We start from the raw sequence: 14,631 nt of genomic DNA, 5'->3' as shown, positions 1-14,631 counted from the left end.
GCCAGAGAAGGGGTCTCTCACAGGAGGACCTCAGCCCACTCTGACTCTCCTGCCTCCGTCAGGTTTGGTTTCGGTCCCTCTGAGAATCCAGGAGGAGCACTCCTGGGGCCAGGAGACATGAGGTGGGGATGCTCTCCGCTGGCCTGGCCTCCCCAGGCTGCTGCCCTCATCACAATCCTCCCAACCTTAACCTCTCTGCTCTGTCCAGTCCTTCCCACCGGACCACACGCTCTCCTAAGAACTGTTCCCCGAACGGCTCTGTCTGTCCCAGCCCGAAGTCTCTTAAGCTGTGAGGCTACGAGAAGCCCCGCTCTGATCCTGGCCGGAAGTGAGGAGTGGGGGAGGAGAGAGAAAGCAAGGGGAGGGAAGCTGAGTGAGCCTTGGGAAGGGACACCACTTTCCGGCCCAGAGCTTCTGAGGGCCCAAAGGAAGCCCAGCTCCATGGCACGGAAACAACTGTATCCTGGGGAAGATGGGAGAAAAAGAAGTCGGGCTGCCCAGAAATCTGGGCAGCCCCTTCCCCTTTCCTTTCCCATTTTTACGCGGCAATGGGGGGGCAGCTGGAACGTAAATGAGGAGGAAGAGGGTCTGACTGTACTTGCTTCTGCAAAAAGGAACAGGCAAGTTTATTGGGGCAAGCTCTATGAACATCTCTTTCCTTCCTTTAGTAATCCCTGACCCCCCCCCCCCCCCAACAGACATTTTTCACAGCTGGGCAGGTAACACAGGAACTCTGAGGGAAGGGAGTCCCAGCTCTTTCCTCCTTGTCCAAGCTCAGCAATCGCAGCTCACTTTGCTTAGTGCTTTGGGGATGTGTTTCTCGGCTTCCCTGTGAGACTGCTAAGATAGCTAGGATGCTTCTATTTTACAAAAGAAGAGCTTGAGGGTCAGGGTGGTGTCCCCAGTCACATGGTTAGGAAGGGTCACTGCAGCCCTCCTGATCTCAGGCCCCTTGCGCCTGTGACCGCTGGCCAGGGGCTGCCGCCACGCCACTCGTGCCCATGTGATGCGAAGCAGGGGGAAGGCAGAGCCTCTCTGATCTCCCTCTGGCCAGCAGTGCTCCACCATTCAGGGATCACTACAAATGATGGGGGATGAGCAAGAAGGCCTTTTGGGAAGGGAACCCTGAGTAAGGGCCAAGGATATCAACAATTCCTCTCCCATTAGAAGGAGCCCCCCGAGGAGAGGTGCCGGAGACACCCCCTGCATGACCCCAGGTTCCCTCCCCAGGGCTGAGCCACGTCTCCCGACAGGCCCCAGACAAAAGGAGTCAGGATGCACACTGGTAGGAAGAAACAACTTATTGGCAACATGTGAAAACATATCCATGACCTCAAATAATTCAAGAAATGCCAATTAAAGTAGCTGTGAGTGCCGGGCCCATAGCTGGCAGGATAATGAGGAGAAAAGCCCCTGACCCACATGGGCTGAGTGGGCTGGAGACCGGCCCCTCCCTCTGGGACAGCCAAAGGCGCTAAAGAACCAGACTGCAAGGACCTGCAGAGCTTCGGATATGGTTCTTGGGCTTATTCCCCAAGCAAGTCACTGACGGCAGAACAACCCGACCTGCCTGAGAACATCCCCAGCCGTACACACACCACAGGGAAAGACTGGGGACGGAGAAGGGGCCCGTCAGCTGGGAACAACCGGACCCCTGAGCCCAAGGGGTGCGGGAGAGACCCTAGGACAGCGGGCGGCCTAAAGCAGCACGTGAGGAGCGAGGCGGAGCCCGGGAGGCCGGGGCCACAGCCCAGCTGCACTGGGAGGACGAGACCCCGTGGGCCCCACTTGCTGCTGCTGCAGCCCAGGGAGCCGTCAACAGCCCCAGCGCACGGGCACGGGGGAGCATTTAAATCCTGGATGCTCCCGAATCCACCTCTGACGATAAGAGTTGAAACAAAACAAAAGGAGAAACCTGTGACTGGAAAGAAGACCAGAGCTGGGGAAGGGGAGGGTGAGGCACAAGTCGGCTCTGCTCCCCGCCTGGGCTGCTCTCAAACATCCTGTTTGAGTCATCCCTATCTCCTGTCTGGGCTGCCTGCCATGCTGTCCACTATTTTTAGATTTTAATGAAAAAGGAGCTGTCAGCCTGGCCAGTGCGCACCTGAGGGCATCCTGGTCTTCCAGGGCACAAGAGGCTCCGTCCTGCAACTTCTCCGCTACAAGGTGGGGGGCAGGGGCTCTATCCAGAGGACCCTGAGCCCCGAGCCAGCCCGGAGCGACCAGAAGTCAAGCTCAGTGTGCGGACTCAGTCCTGGGGGAAGAACATGCTCAACCCCCTTTGTTTTACAAGAACCGTACTGAGTGTCAACAAAAGTGGCTGGCCCGGCTGTGGAAGGGGGCAGGGACGAAGGGAACGAAGGCTCGAGGGAGGATCAGAGATTAAGGCAAGAAGTCTCTGTACATTTGCAGCCCTTCAGAGGGGAAAGAAATCATTGACAGGAGAGTTACTGATCACTTAGGCCTGAGAAACTATATTCAGACCCTGGCTGAGCTCCAGGGCTAAGGAAGGATAGAGACCTTGCTGTCTGTATCTTGCTGTCCTACTGTCTAGCTTCTGGAGAAAATAAGCTACCTTCCTTGTCCAGGCCCTCAGCCACTTCTGACATGGCAACTCCAGGGGAATGCTTACCGGGGGGGCCCAGCAGGCCAGCTCTGCCAGAGGTGGGTGCCTGCAGATCCGAGTGGTTGACCCGCAGGCTGGGGTTGTCGAAGGGGCCAGCACCTTCTGTTTGGCCCGCAGGGGACGATGCGATTTCTGCCAAAACCTCCAAGTCCTTCAGGATGACCTTAGGGGAAACAAAGAGGAGCAGGGGATGAGAGCTAAAGGACAGGACATACCGTACACGAGCAAGCTTACAGTCCCCTTTCTCCTTTAGAAACTGAAGGCCGACTGAATATGGAGGAGCAGAAAAGGCAAGGTTAAAAAGCAGATTTCAAGATGCGGGAAGGAGAAACAAAATTGGCAAAATTTGGTTGGCTGTGAGAACCTTCTGAGATCAATAAAGGGAAAGTCCTTTGAAACATGATGAAAATGTCATGTCGTCACATGACATGATAATAACGGGATAGAGAATAAGAAGAATGGTGTACTTGATTGAAAGGGGATCCTTGAGATGTAAAAACTGTCCTCTGTCTATGGAGAATTCAGAGCTTGGACAAGAATCAGGGGAACACTAGGAGGTCAAGGTCCTAGGGCTTCAGACTTGTTACTACTAAATTCTCTCCAATTCACTCCCTGGGGCTGCTGGGCAGGTGGTAAGCCCTGGGGAATGCCCTGGAACATTTCCTCCTTCAGTTTCTCCCTTTGTTTAACATGTTACGCCGCAGCACTCGGTGGGCACCCTGGCCTGAGGAGCAAGGGAGGCCCGGGTAACTTTCACGTTACCATCCGAGAGCCCTGTGATTTCGCTTGCGAACAGGGCCTCCTTTTCTAACAAAGTCCCAATTCTTCCACCTCTCAGTCAATGGTTTCATGAGTGGCCAGGGCCACTCCCTGTGGCTTTGGTGAGGAGCCTGTCCCTCCGTATTGCCCCAGGCCCTGGCAAGGTGGTGGTCCATGTTGAAGGGAGCTGCCAGGGCAGCCCCAGGCCCAGGAGGGGAGAGCAGGGCCAAGCGGAGTCAGGAACACTAAGGCCCACTTTAGTGATGGCGCATATCTTTATCAGTGACCAGTGTGGCGTCACTGCACTTGCCTGAGTACACAGCCCACTCCCAAGATTTGATATCACATCCTTGGGGATCTGATGCTCCTGCCACTACAGCCAGGGCACCGTGACCACAGGGATGACAGGGCCCTCCCCATCTCTGTGCTGCTGTGCCCCAGCAGCACTGCCCAGTCCCCAGGGCACCCGAAGGCATCCCCCCACTCTCTTTACCATCCTGCCTCAAGGGGCTCAGGCATCTCTGCCCACACCCTGCCTCACACCGATGCTCTTCTTTCCCGAATCACTGCCCTCCTGGTGTGGCCAAACCCTCCACAGTGCCTCTGTTCCTGCCAGTCCACCACACTTTGAAAGCCTGATCACATTCTCAGTCAAGCCCAGGACCCTCCTATCTCTTCTCAGGGCCAATCTGACCCCTTACAAGTCCACTGCTCTGTTCATGCCTTCAAAGCCCAGGGTGCTTGAAACGTCCTCAGCGAATTCTCCCATCACAACAGTGATCTCAGAAATCCAATCCCTGTCACGAAGCCTTCCCAGACTGATTCGAGAAGAAGGGAGGGTTCTCCCTCAGCCCACAGAGTCTGGGCACAGAACTAATACACTTACTTTCTCCGATCTCTAACCAATTATATAATCACCTTTGTCTCAAAGCCTAAAATCCACTTACTCTTGACCCATGTGACTTCTACTTAACCATCCTCCAAGGAGTTCAGAATTTTACTGTTTTCAGTAAATGAATTTAGGATGAAATGGATGAAAACTCAGCATCCCCTCATTCTGTACACATTCTAGCACACAAATATATGATAATGGCAGGAAAGAATACTACCAGTGGGTAAAGGGCAGCCAAAAGCCACAGCAAAGTGGTTCCAAGCTCCTGGAGATCGGAGTTCAGAAAAGTGGCAAAACAAGAACTCAAACAAACAGGGAAGGTCCCTGGATTCACAAACATGGCCAATAATTGCCTGCAGCTCTCCACTGGGAGAAAAGCAGCCAGCAGCCCGAATGCTCTGTGTTCCAGCGACAGAAGAAAAAGGGAATGGAGGGGAGGAGAAAGGCCTGGAAGGAAGCAGAGAGCGAGCCAGGAGGACACTGCTCTCAGAGAGGATGCTGCCATCATACCAACAGCGGCCTCCAAGCTCCCTGACCACTTAGGATGGGTGGGCCCCGGGCCACAGTAACTGAGCATTTTGTGAAGGAAGACAACTCCAGCATCAGGAGCCTCCCAGCTCCAAGGGGTCCAGCCTTCTGGCACCTGCAGCCTCGGGCGAGCTGCCTCAGGTTCCCCTTGAAGATGGATGAATGGAGGCCATCAGGCAAACACAGCACAAATGCGGTCCCCAAGAAAGAGGAGCATCCCCTGAAATTCAGTGAGCGACAGCTCCTGGGAAGACGAGTTCGGGCAATGCTTGGACGGGCACCGACGCTTCCACTCCTGCCTGGCGCCTCCTGAAGGGAGCACCAATCTCTTGGAGGACGGGGCCCGAGTCAGGGCTGGCTCCTGGTGCTTCCTTGGCAGGGACCTCCTTGTAACATGGGTCAGTCTGAGGTGAAAAGGGGGGCATCTCATGACTGCCTGTGAGAGTGCCAGGCTCCAAGGGTGGCAGGGCTCACCTTCTCCCAGAGTGAAGTCTGTGGGCCTGGAGGAGACGCTCAGAGGAGTGGCCCAGTCTGGATATCGAATTCTCCTATTTTAAAAAGTTTGATACCAACCGGCAAATGAATGCACATTAAATGTTGGGTCATCCAACTAAAGTACAAATAAGCCTTTGGGGCCCAGAAGCAACCTTGATGAAGCTGTTACATGCAACCCTAAAAGTCAGGCTTTGGTATCGGAGGCCGGCTCCCATCTCAGAACACACAGTGGAGCTGCCGGCTGCCAGAGTCCTCCGAGGCTGCCCGGGACGGGCACAGGGAAGGAAGGGCCAGCCCTGCAACACCCAGGCTAGGCCCCAGCCCCACTCTGGCTCCAGGGATCAGCAATCCGGGCTTCCAACCCTAATTCAGTCCCGGCCTCTGCCTCTGGCAAGTTGCTCTCTAGCTGCGCCTCCCTCTGTCTGGGGTTAGAGGACCCACCTCTAGGGCCCAGAAAGGCCTCCCCTCCCCACTGGGGCTCCTGTCAGGCACTCAGTGTCAAAGGGGAAGGGGCTCCTTCTAAAGCAGGTCCAGACTCAAGGCCAGAGCTCTTAGGATCTCTCACCCTTAGAGGTGGGACATTCCTGAGGCAAGCAGATAAACAGGATCCAGCCCCAAGGGCCAGAAGGACCAACAGATGTGATGCTACTTTTCCATGGATCTCCTACCTCCAGAAAAACCCGAGTCCTGCCTACTTCCCTCTGGCTGGCCAGGCTGCCCCCCTGCCTGGCTGGGGTTCTCCAGCAGGGCCTTGGCTGCTGGAATTGGATAAAGCCCTGGGAAGTCAGGAGCAAGCCAGACAATTAGTATGCACTGCACAGCCCTTCGCAAAATGAATATAAAACACTTGTGCTTTCTTTTTGTGTGTGAGAGAGGGAAAGGGAGGAAGGTTACAAGAAAGCAATATTCTGCAGTAGCAGGAGTGCCTGCCATTGCCATGGCAACAGGCTGGGTGTTAGAAAGGCACATCAGCTGGGTCCCTTCATTCCGGAGTGGGGTGGCTATTAACACGGTGAAAGGGCCGGTGACAACGGGGTGCTGGAGACATTTGACAAAGCTGCTGGGGAAGGGCCCACAGAGGGGAGGAAGGGGCAAAGCCTTCTTTGCCTTCTCCCATTCCCATGGCTTAGGGAGCAAAGCCGACCCAAGAGAATGCTCTGGAGGATTATGGGGATGGATGTCCCCACTCTTCAGGACAAAGTGGGCCAGGTCACCTCTCCACTCCCAAAAGGGGAGCATTGGCCAATGTGGGCATTTCACTCACCGTTGGCTCCTCCCCCATAACCAAGGTGTCGGTCCTTAAGCTAAGAGGGAAAGGCTGGGCCAAACCGGCAGGTTAGAAGACTCTAGAGAGCTAGACAAGCCCACAGCAGATCCTTAATAAATACCAGGAAACTGACATGTCCTTTCAAGAAAGAGGAGAGGAAGAGAATCTCGAATGGGGGCAGACACAGTCCTGGAGAAGCCCCCCCCACCAACTTTATCCTCTTATCCCTTGGGAAATGTCACCAGAGGATTTGCAGACCGCTGCCTCAGCCGGCTGGATTTGCTGGCTCCCCTTCTAATTTTCCCCTGACCTGCTCACTACTGGTGAGCTTACCGGCCAGTTCTGTGGACCTCTGGAAGGGAGAGCTCCCTCTTTACTCTGGGAGTCAGCTGATCTGCCCCTGAATTGGGCCTGCTCAGGACAAGGCCACGGGGTGGCTTAGGAGTGTGCTGGGGGGTGTCCCTGGGGCCAGGGGGACGCAGGATGAGTCCTACTTGGTGAAAAGCTGCGATCACAAACTATTAGCTTTTTTTCCCAGAAGATTCCAGGAACAGGAGGATGGGAAATCTGAGAGTTGTCTCATATCTTGGCAAAGTCCCATTTCTTAGGTCAAGTGGAGCCACTTAGCACACCATAGTTTGAGGATGGAAAATCCTAATCCTTCCTCTGGGCAGGCCAGGACATAGCCGTCTCTGGAAGTCTCTGACTACAAAAGGTCATCTCTGCAGTTTAATAAGGATAGGAATAATCCTAAAGATTTCTGGGTACCCTGCTCCCCACTCCCCAATACCCCTTCCTGACAGTCCCCATAGGAGAGCCTCTTCTTTCCCAGGAAAAGGCCCCAGGTCAAGGCAGTCCCTGAGTGCCCACATGCCCTCCTGAGAAGGCTCCGGAGGAATGCAGTCCCATCTGGTACCAGGGGCTGGAGGCCTCGGCCCTGGTTACCCAAAACAAACAGGCCATCACAGATGGCAGCAATCAGACCCCCAGGCCCTTGCCATCCATCAGGAAGGACGGTGCTCAGAAAACCTTGTGCACACACTCTGGGTCCCAGCAACCCAGACCAAGCATCTACTCGTGACCTTTCAGTTCCCTTCCATGCCAGAGAACAAACCGCCTCAAAGCCAAAGTCTAGATTTTAGGGGAAGAAGGGGACAGATGAGGGGGAGGGGTAGAACTGATTTTGTTTCAAATTGAGGAGGGCACGCTAGTAGAAGGATCACGGACCCCTTGGGTGACAGCCCTCTGAGAAGAAAGGTTTTAAATGCATAAAAGATAGTTTCACAAAAGGAACCCATTGTACTGAAATACAGTTATCAAAATAGTCCACAAACAAGGCAACGGGCCTCAGGCTAAGAGCAAGCCCTGCTTCAATAGAGTTCTCATTCATTTATTATGCCTCGTTTCACTGGTGTCTGCCTCACAACATACGCCGAGATGTGGCTCCTAGCTCTGCTTTTTCTAAAAGTTAACTTCAGAAACCTTTTTGGAGCCCCGCATGTAATAGGCACTTAATATTTGTTATACACTGCCTGCTAACTAGTGAGGAAAGTAGTAAACACAGGGCTCTGGGGGCCATCCTAGCAACCATCTATCTTCAGGAAGGGGAGAATTAAGACGCGAAAGCTGGCTGTGTTTAAAGCGGCACGTAGCCCGATCACACTCTCTGCCTCTTGCCTCCCTTAGGTCTCTTCCCGCTGGTTCAAGGCACCGCTCATTTGCATCATCTTAGGCTATTACTCTGGGAACGAGGAGGGTATACTCATAGGATTACCAATTCACTGCGTGTGCAGGAAACAAATGGGGAGAGGTATAGCTGTGTACATAACGTCAGCTATATATAGGTTACTAGGCAGCCGGCTGAGTGGAGAGGCCATTCTGTCTCCTGGGCGCCAATCACATGGTTACCGGGAGAGAATACAAGACTCTGGGCCCTGTGGGTTTCCTCTGAGAAAGTCTCTGCTTAAGTCCTAGTGCCATGGCAATGTCCAGGCCCAGTCCCGAGGACGGCAGGCTCTTAGCCAAACCCTGGCCGGGGTGGTCGGGAGAGCCGGGGAGGAGTCTGGGAGAGGCAGGTCTTGCTGCAGGGTCAGAAGCCTGGAGCGCTTCTGCTGGAACTCTGGGGGGTTCCCAGGCACCGGGGCCAGGGAGTGGCCCAGCTCGATCCAGAGCAGGAAGTTGCCTGAGAAATTCCTGCCAATTTGGCTTTTAGTCATTTCAAGAGTTTGAAAAATAACCCAATACACAAGTTGGAAGAAATTCTGGTTTCTAAAAAGAAACCACAAGCACGCAAGCAGAACAACTTATAGGACAGTGAGGGAAAATGCGAGGGAGGCAGCCACTGGCGTAAAGCAAAGGGTGAGGAGAAGCTGGGAGGGAAAGCGATCCGGATGGTCACCTGGAAGCACGGCTAGCAACTCAGGCGGAAGGCCTGGAAGGAGCATCCCTACTTCAGGGCACGGCCCCCCTCTAGCAGGCCAAGCCATTCCTCCGGCCTGGGGAAAGATGGATCCATTGTTGGGAGAGCTTTCTGGCTCCCAGATGCTGATCACACAGCAACCATGAGAGTGAGCTCCAAGATATGTCCATCTGATAACATCCCACCCATTCATCAAGAACCAGCCAAAATGGTCACCCCCTCCAGACAGCCTCTAGTTCTTAGTATTCTGTCCTCAGGACATTAGGGACAGCTAGGTGGCCCAAAGGAGATTCTTGAACCTGGACTCGGAGGACCTGCCGTTAAATGTCCTGCCTCGGACATTTGTTAGCCATGGGGTGCTCAGATTCTGTCTCCTCATCTGTGAAAAAGGGCCCATAAGCAGCACCTAACTCTCAGGATCATTAGGATCAAATGGGGTAACATGTGAAATGCTTGGCAAGCCTTAAAATGCCAGATAAATGCTTGCTATTGTTCCTCTTCCAAACTTATTCCCCATTTTGTGTCAGTTATTTGCATATGTGCCCTGGTACCCCTCTCACCCACCGTAAGTCTCCTAAGGGTAAAGATTACATCCAATTTATCTCTGTCAGCCCCCCGGCCTGTACAAAATGTTCTGCACACAGCAGGAAGTTATTACATTTGTTGAACAGTTAGCAGCTTAGCCATCCACAAACCTGTTCTACATTTGTAAAAAATAAAACCTAAAGATAATCCTGTGGATCTTCCTTCTACTCTCACCAAGTGCTGGGTTCGGAGGAGAGCAACAGACCTGTGATTGCCACCCACATCTGGGAACACCAAAGCATGGGAGGAAGAGCCCTGCTGGAGGCCCCGCGGTCTCCAGACTCCCCAACTGCTGGCCCTAGTATAGGTTCTGGTTTTGAGGACCAAAGTCCTCTATGGCCCCCTGGTGGTGGCTGCCAGTCACACCCCTGCCTCCCTGATGCTGGGGGCTTGGGAATCTGGGCACCTCCCAGGCCCCGGGCTGAGGCTATTCACTGGGAGGAAGGCTCCTGGGCTGTGACTGGAATATAGTTTCCTCTTCTTGCTTACCACTGGCTTTCTTTTTCCTCCTCCCTCTCTTCCCTCTACCCCCAATTCCCTCCTCTGAATTTCTTTCAGAATGCATTGGAAGGGGAAAAACAACACCCCAAAGGAAGTTTCAGGGAGAGCCAAGAATGAGCAAATGTGTCCAGCTTGCTGGCAGGACCCCGATCAAAACATGTTGTGAAAGCAAATGTGGGTTCCTTGGTTAAAGAAGTCAGAACTGAGGGTCTTGATTCCTCTTCCCACGACACTGAAGCGTGATGACCCCCATCCTTGTCTGTGGGCACCGAGGGCATGAGGGCCATCCCTCAGCTCTCCAGAGCAATAAGATCTCTCCAGTCCAAGAGAATGCTGGGCTGGGGGTCTGGAAAAGCTGGATTTGATTCTCACGCTGACCAGCTGTGTGGGTCAGGGACCTCCTCTAGAACACGCAGAGCTGTTGTAAAGAGCCAACAGGAGCTGCCCTAAAAATGGCGGCTACTATTCAATTCCTATGGCTCAGCTAAGTTTGAGGAAATCTGGAAGAGTTGGGCAGGAGTGTGGGGCGCAGGAAATTTAGATTTAGCCTACACAATAGAGGGACAGTGGAGAAAAACCCTGGCAAGTGAAACTGTTTGGGGAGGGGGGGAGAAGGTAGAAAACAGAAGGCAGGATTCATGACCAGGGGATGCAAGGAGTGCTCCGGGGGTTCAGAAGATGAGTGATGGCCCAGAATCCCACCGGGGCCACTTGACTTTCATGAAGACACGTGTGTTATTCCTCCCCAAAGTGGAAAAACCCGGTTGGCCTACATCCCCACACCCACACCCCAAGCTCCCTTGACACTGAAGAGCTGAATGAGGAGAAGGGAATGAAATGGGAGAGGATGCCAAGGGCTCCCAAGGCTTGCCCTGACCTGGGGAGGAATGCTAAATCCTTCCCTCAAACGAGGGCTGCACAAAATATAGCTCCAAGGCCATCGACCACATCCCAACAGCATCTGAGGGAAGTTTCTTCCTGCAAGGTCCAAGTCCGGTGCCACAGCTCCTTTCCTGATGAAGGAGTAACCGAGGTCAGGTTGGGGCTGTGTCTCAGAAGGCGCATTTGACGGGAACAAAAAGGGCCCTGGATGGTTTTGGAAAAGGGGCTCCCTCCCCCCTCCTCCAAGCCAGACTGAACTCCTTGGCTCCTTGGGTTGATACCTTTCTCTTGATAAATACGGTAACAACAACTTCTCTCTCCCGAGAGCACCTGCACACAAATGCGTCCTCAGGTGTTGACTATATGTCCAAGATGCTTTGGACAACTAAACTTCTCACATGTCCTAGCCATAAGTTCAACCACCCCAAATCAAGCCTCGCAAGCAAATGACCCACAGGGAGTGGGGCCAGTCAGTACCTAGAAACCCTCCAAGGACCAGGCAGAGGGAAGACAGGGTCTCTGGGACCTTTCTGGACCAAGGCCTGACCAGAAGCCCTCTCTTTCGTCACAGCTCAAGTCCCTTCAAAGTGGAGAGCTCAGCCTTCGGGCCTAGGTGACCAGCACTCTGAAAGCCTCTCAGTTCCTTGGGAAAGTAACAAAGAATAAGAATTTCTTTGCTTTCTGGGGAGCCATTTGTGCATTTGGTAAATGAGATGAGAAAATGGGACCTGCCTCCAGAGGCAGATGAAAAGCCCCCTTCCAGGGGCTCGAGAACGCAGCCAGAGCCACCAGGATGCCAAGCCAGCCAGCAAGACTATCTGTGGTCCTTTTGGACAAGCCGTGGCCCTTCTTTCCTTCTTTGACATCGGAAGCACAGTCTGTCATCACTGCCTTTTCCCTGTGAGCAAGGTGCAACTGTCTTTTTCATTTTTCCTTTCTATTTCCCCAGGGAACTCAAACCATTAAATTAAAAAAAAAATCTTCCCTCCCAGAAGCAAACTAGTCCTTAAAGAGAAGGGCCCCCTAGCTGGCTAAGGGGATGGGAGCTACAGTTTGACGCCAAATTAATTCAACAAGTATCTCCCAAGACTTACAATGTGTCTTTTCTCTTAGATTTGGGCTTTGAGTCACTTAGTTTGAAGGCTATGTCCTCAACAGGAAACTCCTCACCAAAGAAATTCAGTAGTGTTCCTCCCACCCCGTCAAGAGTCTCAGCTGCTTCTGCCCCTCTGCCTGGTGGGAGCCCCAGATGTCAGCCATCAGCCCCTCTGCTTGGTCTCGACTCCATAAGCACCTCCGTCGCACAGGACCCTCAGTCCTCCCTCCTCTAGCTTCTTCTTGCCTACTGTCTCTTTCCATTAGATTGTAAGCTCTTCCAGGACAGCGACTGCCTTTTCCACATTTGTATCTCCCCCTTCTTGGCACAGTGCCAGCACTTAGTAGGTGCTTAATAAACATTTATCATATTTTTTTTGCAATAACCTCAAGATCCTCAAATAATTCACAAACAAAAAGCCAAGCTCTCCTCTGGGGCCATTTGTGGTTCTTGGGGTGGGTGTGAGCCCATCTCACAACATGACTTATAGGTCTTCTTGGCTTTGTGGGCACAGGGGACAATATCTCTTCTGATCTGTCATGTTAGCTTGAGGGGATTTTCAAGTTTCATTTTTGAAAAAAGTGTATGACGAGGAATGCCGGAGTTTTTTGGGGAGTGGGGAGTGAGGGTCTCCAGGATGCAGGCCATTAGCTAAGTGCTGGCTGGTTTGGCTGGAGGAAGTCCTCAAGGAGGCTCAGAGGAGAAGGAAGAGGCTGAAAAGGTATTAGAGAGTAGAGATGGTACTGTGGGGGAGGAGAGTCGGCAGCTCTGGTTAATGGGCCCACAGGAACCCAAAGGGAAGGATCTGATGGGTTGCTGGAGACCACCAAAGCCAGGGGGGCCTCAGACTCTGACCACTACCCATTTTTTTTTTTGTGAAAGGTGAGACCAAAGCTAAGCTCATCCTCCCTGCTATGCCAGATTCAATCAAATTGTCTTCTCCACAGAGTTCAGAAAGCAGGGCTGGCTCGCTTCCTGGCTCTAGCTGCAGAGATGGAAATGGGCTGTTGGGGCAGAGGATTTAGGACAGATCTGCATTAAACCTTCCTGACTGCAAGGAGTGAATGCTATTGGAACCATTAGCGTGAAGCTGCGAAAGAAACACGATCAGTAGTTGTCATTGGAATGGTCCTGAAGGAATGCCCAGGACGGTGGCATTCCAAATCTAAGCCCATGCATGACCTGAGGCAGTGCCTTTTTTACAAGGAGGGCCTGGAAGCGAGGGGGTCAGCAGGGGCCCTGAGGCCATCACTGACTTCCATCCAGGCACAGAATTGTACAGAAGGCACAGGTCCTGATCACTAGTGATTTACACTTCAATGAGCAACAGTCCAGTCCAGCACTGTACTGATCCCATCAATGCCATACTAAGAGCAAGCATTTACTCTATGTCAAGCCATCAGACTCCCATTCTACTGGGTGACCAATAATGAATCTTTGGTGGGTCGTAAAGCAAGATTAGTTTCAAAACACACTCTTCCTCCTCCTCAAACAGCTGCTCCATATGCTTTCTGCATTTGATATTGCTGAAATGTAAACCATCTTTTCACTTTAAAACAAGTCACTGGGAGAGAATTCTGGGATGATGGCAAAATAAAACAGAAAAGACAATATTCTCCAAAATCCTCCTACAAACAAGGTAGAACATCGCCTCAAAGTCAACTGTGAGTGGCATAAATAAATAAATATTTGGGTAAAGCAGTTATCTCCAAAGATATCTAAGAATAAAATTAAATCAAAAGACTGAAAAATAGAGAATATGAAACATCTCATTAGAAAAACAATATAGAGAAAAATCAAGGAGAAATAATGCAAGAATTATTAAACTATCTTAAAGTTATGATCATAACAAGAATCTAGATGCTTTATCTATTACAAGTAATTTTAAAAATAAAAATTGCCCTGAAGTCCTAGAATGAGAGGGCAAAATAGAAACAGAAAAAAATCAATCAACTACCTGAAAGAGATCCTAAGATGAAAACTCTTGGGAACATCAAAGCCAAGTTCCACAGTTCCCAGGTCAAGAAGACTCTATTACAAGCAACAAGAAGAAAAAAAAAAAAATACTGTGGTGCTACAGTTAGAATAACACAAGATCTAACAACTTGCACATAAAAGACCAAAGAACTTGGAACATTATACTGAAGAGAACAAGAATCTGGGTTTGCCACCAAGAATAATTTACCCAGCAATGCTGAGTATAATCCTGAATGGGGGGGGGGGGGGGAGGAAGGATGTTTAATGAATTGAAAGACTCAGATATTTGTAACAAAAAGACCAAAACTCAATGAAAAATGTTTCAGGCAGAAACATAAAACCAATTATAACTAAATAAAAGACCAATTAGAGGCAGAAACATAAAACCAATTATAACTAAATAAAAGACCAATTATAAAGAATTCAATAAGATCAACCTTTTTTATGTCTTAAATGGGAAAATGCTACTTGTACTCTTTAAGAATGTTACCATTACTTGGGTAGGTTGAAAAAGCATATATAAATAGAAGACTTGGGGTTGAGTATAATGGGATGATTCTAAAAAATAAAACTGGGTATGGAGAGGTAAAGTGGAGAAGTTATC

The 14,631-nt window shown here is 51.4% G+C and overlaps 1 protein-coding gene across 2 annotated transcripts in view; it reads right to left on the bottom strand.

Moving 5' to 3' along the window:
* Positions 1–14,631, bottom strand: part of VAC14 (VAC14 component of PIKFYVE complex) — a 108,420-nt gene that overhangs the window by 52,946 nt on the left and 40,843 nt on the right. For both annotated transcript variants that reach the window (XM_031949960.1, XM_031949961.1), the window contains exon 13: positions 2,633–2,789. In XM_031949960.1, the coding sequence (XP_031805820.1) occupies positions 2,633–2,789 (157 nt within the window). The remainder of the gene's footprint in view (positions 1–2,632; positions 2,790–14,631) is intronic.

Source organism: Sarcophilus harrisii, chromosome 2 (genome assembly GCF_902635505.1).
Source record: "Sarcophilus harrisii chromosome 2, mSarHar1.11, whole genome shotgun sequence".
NCBI lineage: Eukaryota > Metazoa > Chordata > Mammalia > Dasyuromorphia > Dasyuridae > Sarcophilus > Sarcophilus harrisii.
This window is presented reverse-complemented; position numbering and strand designations above follow the sequence as displayed.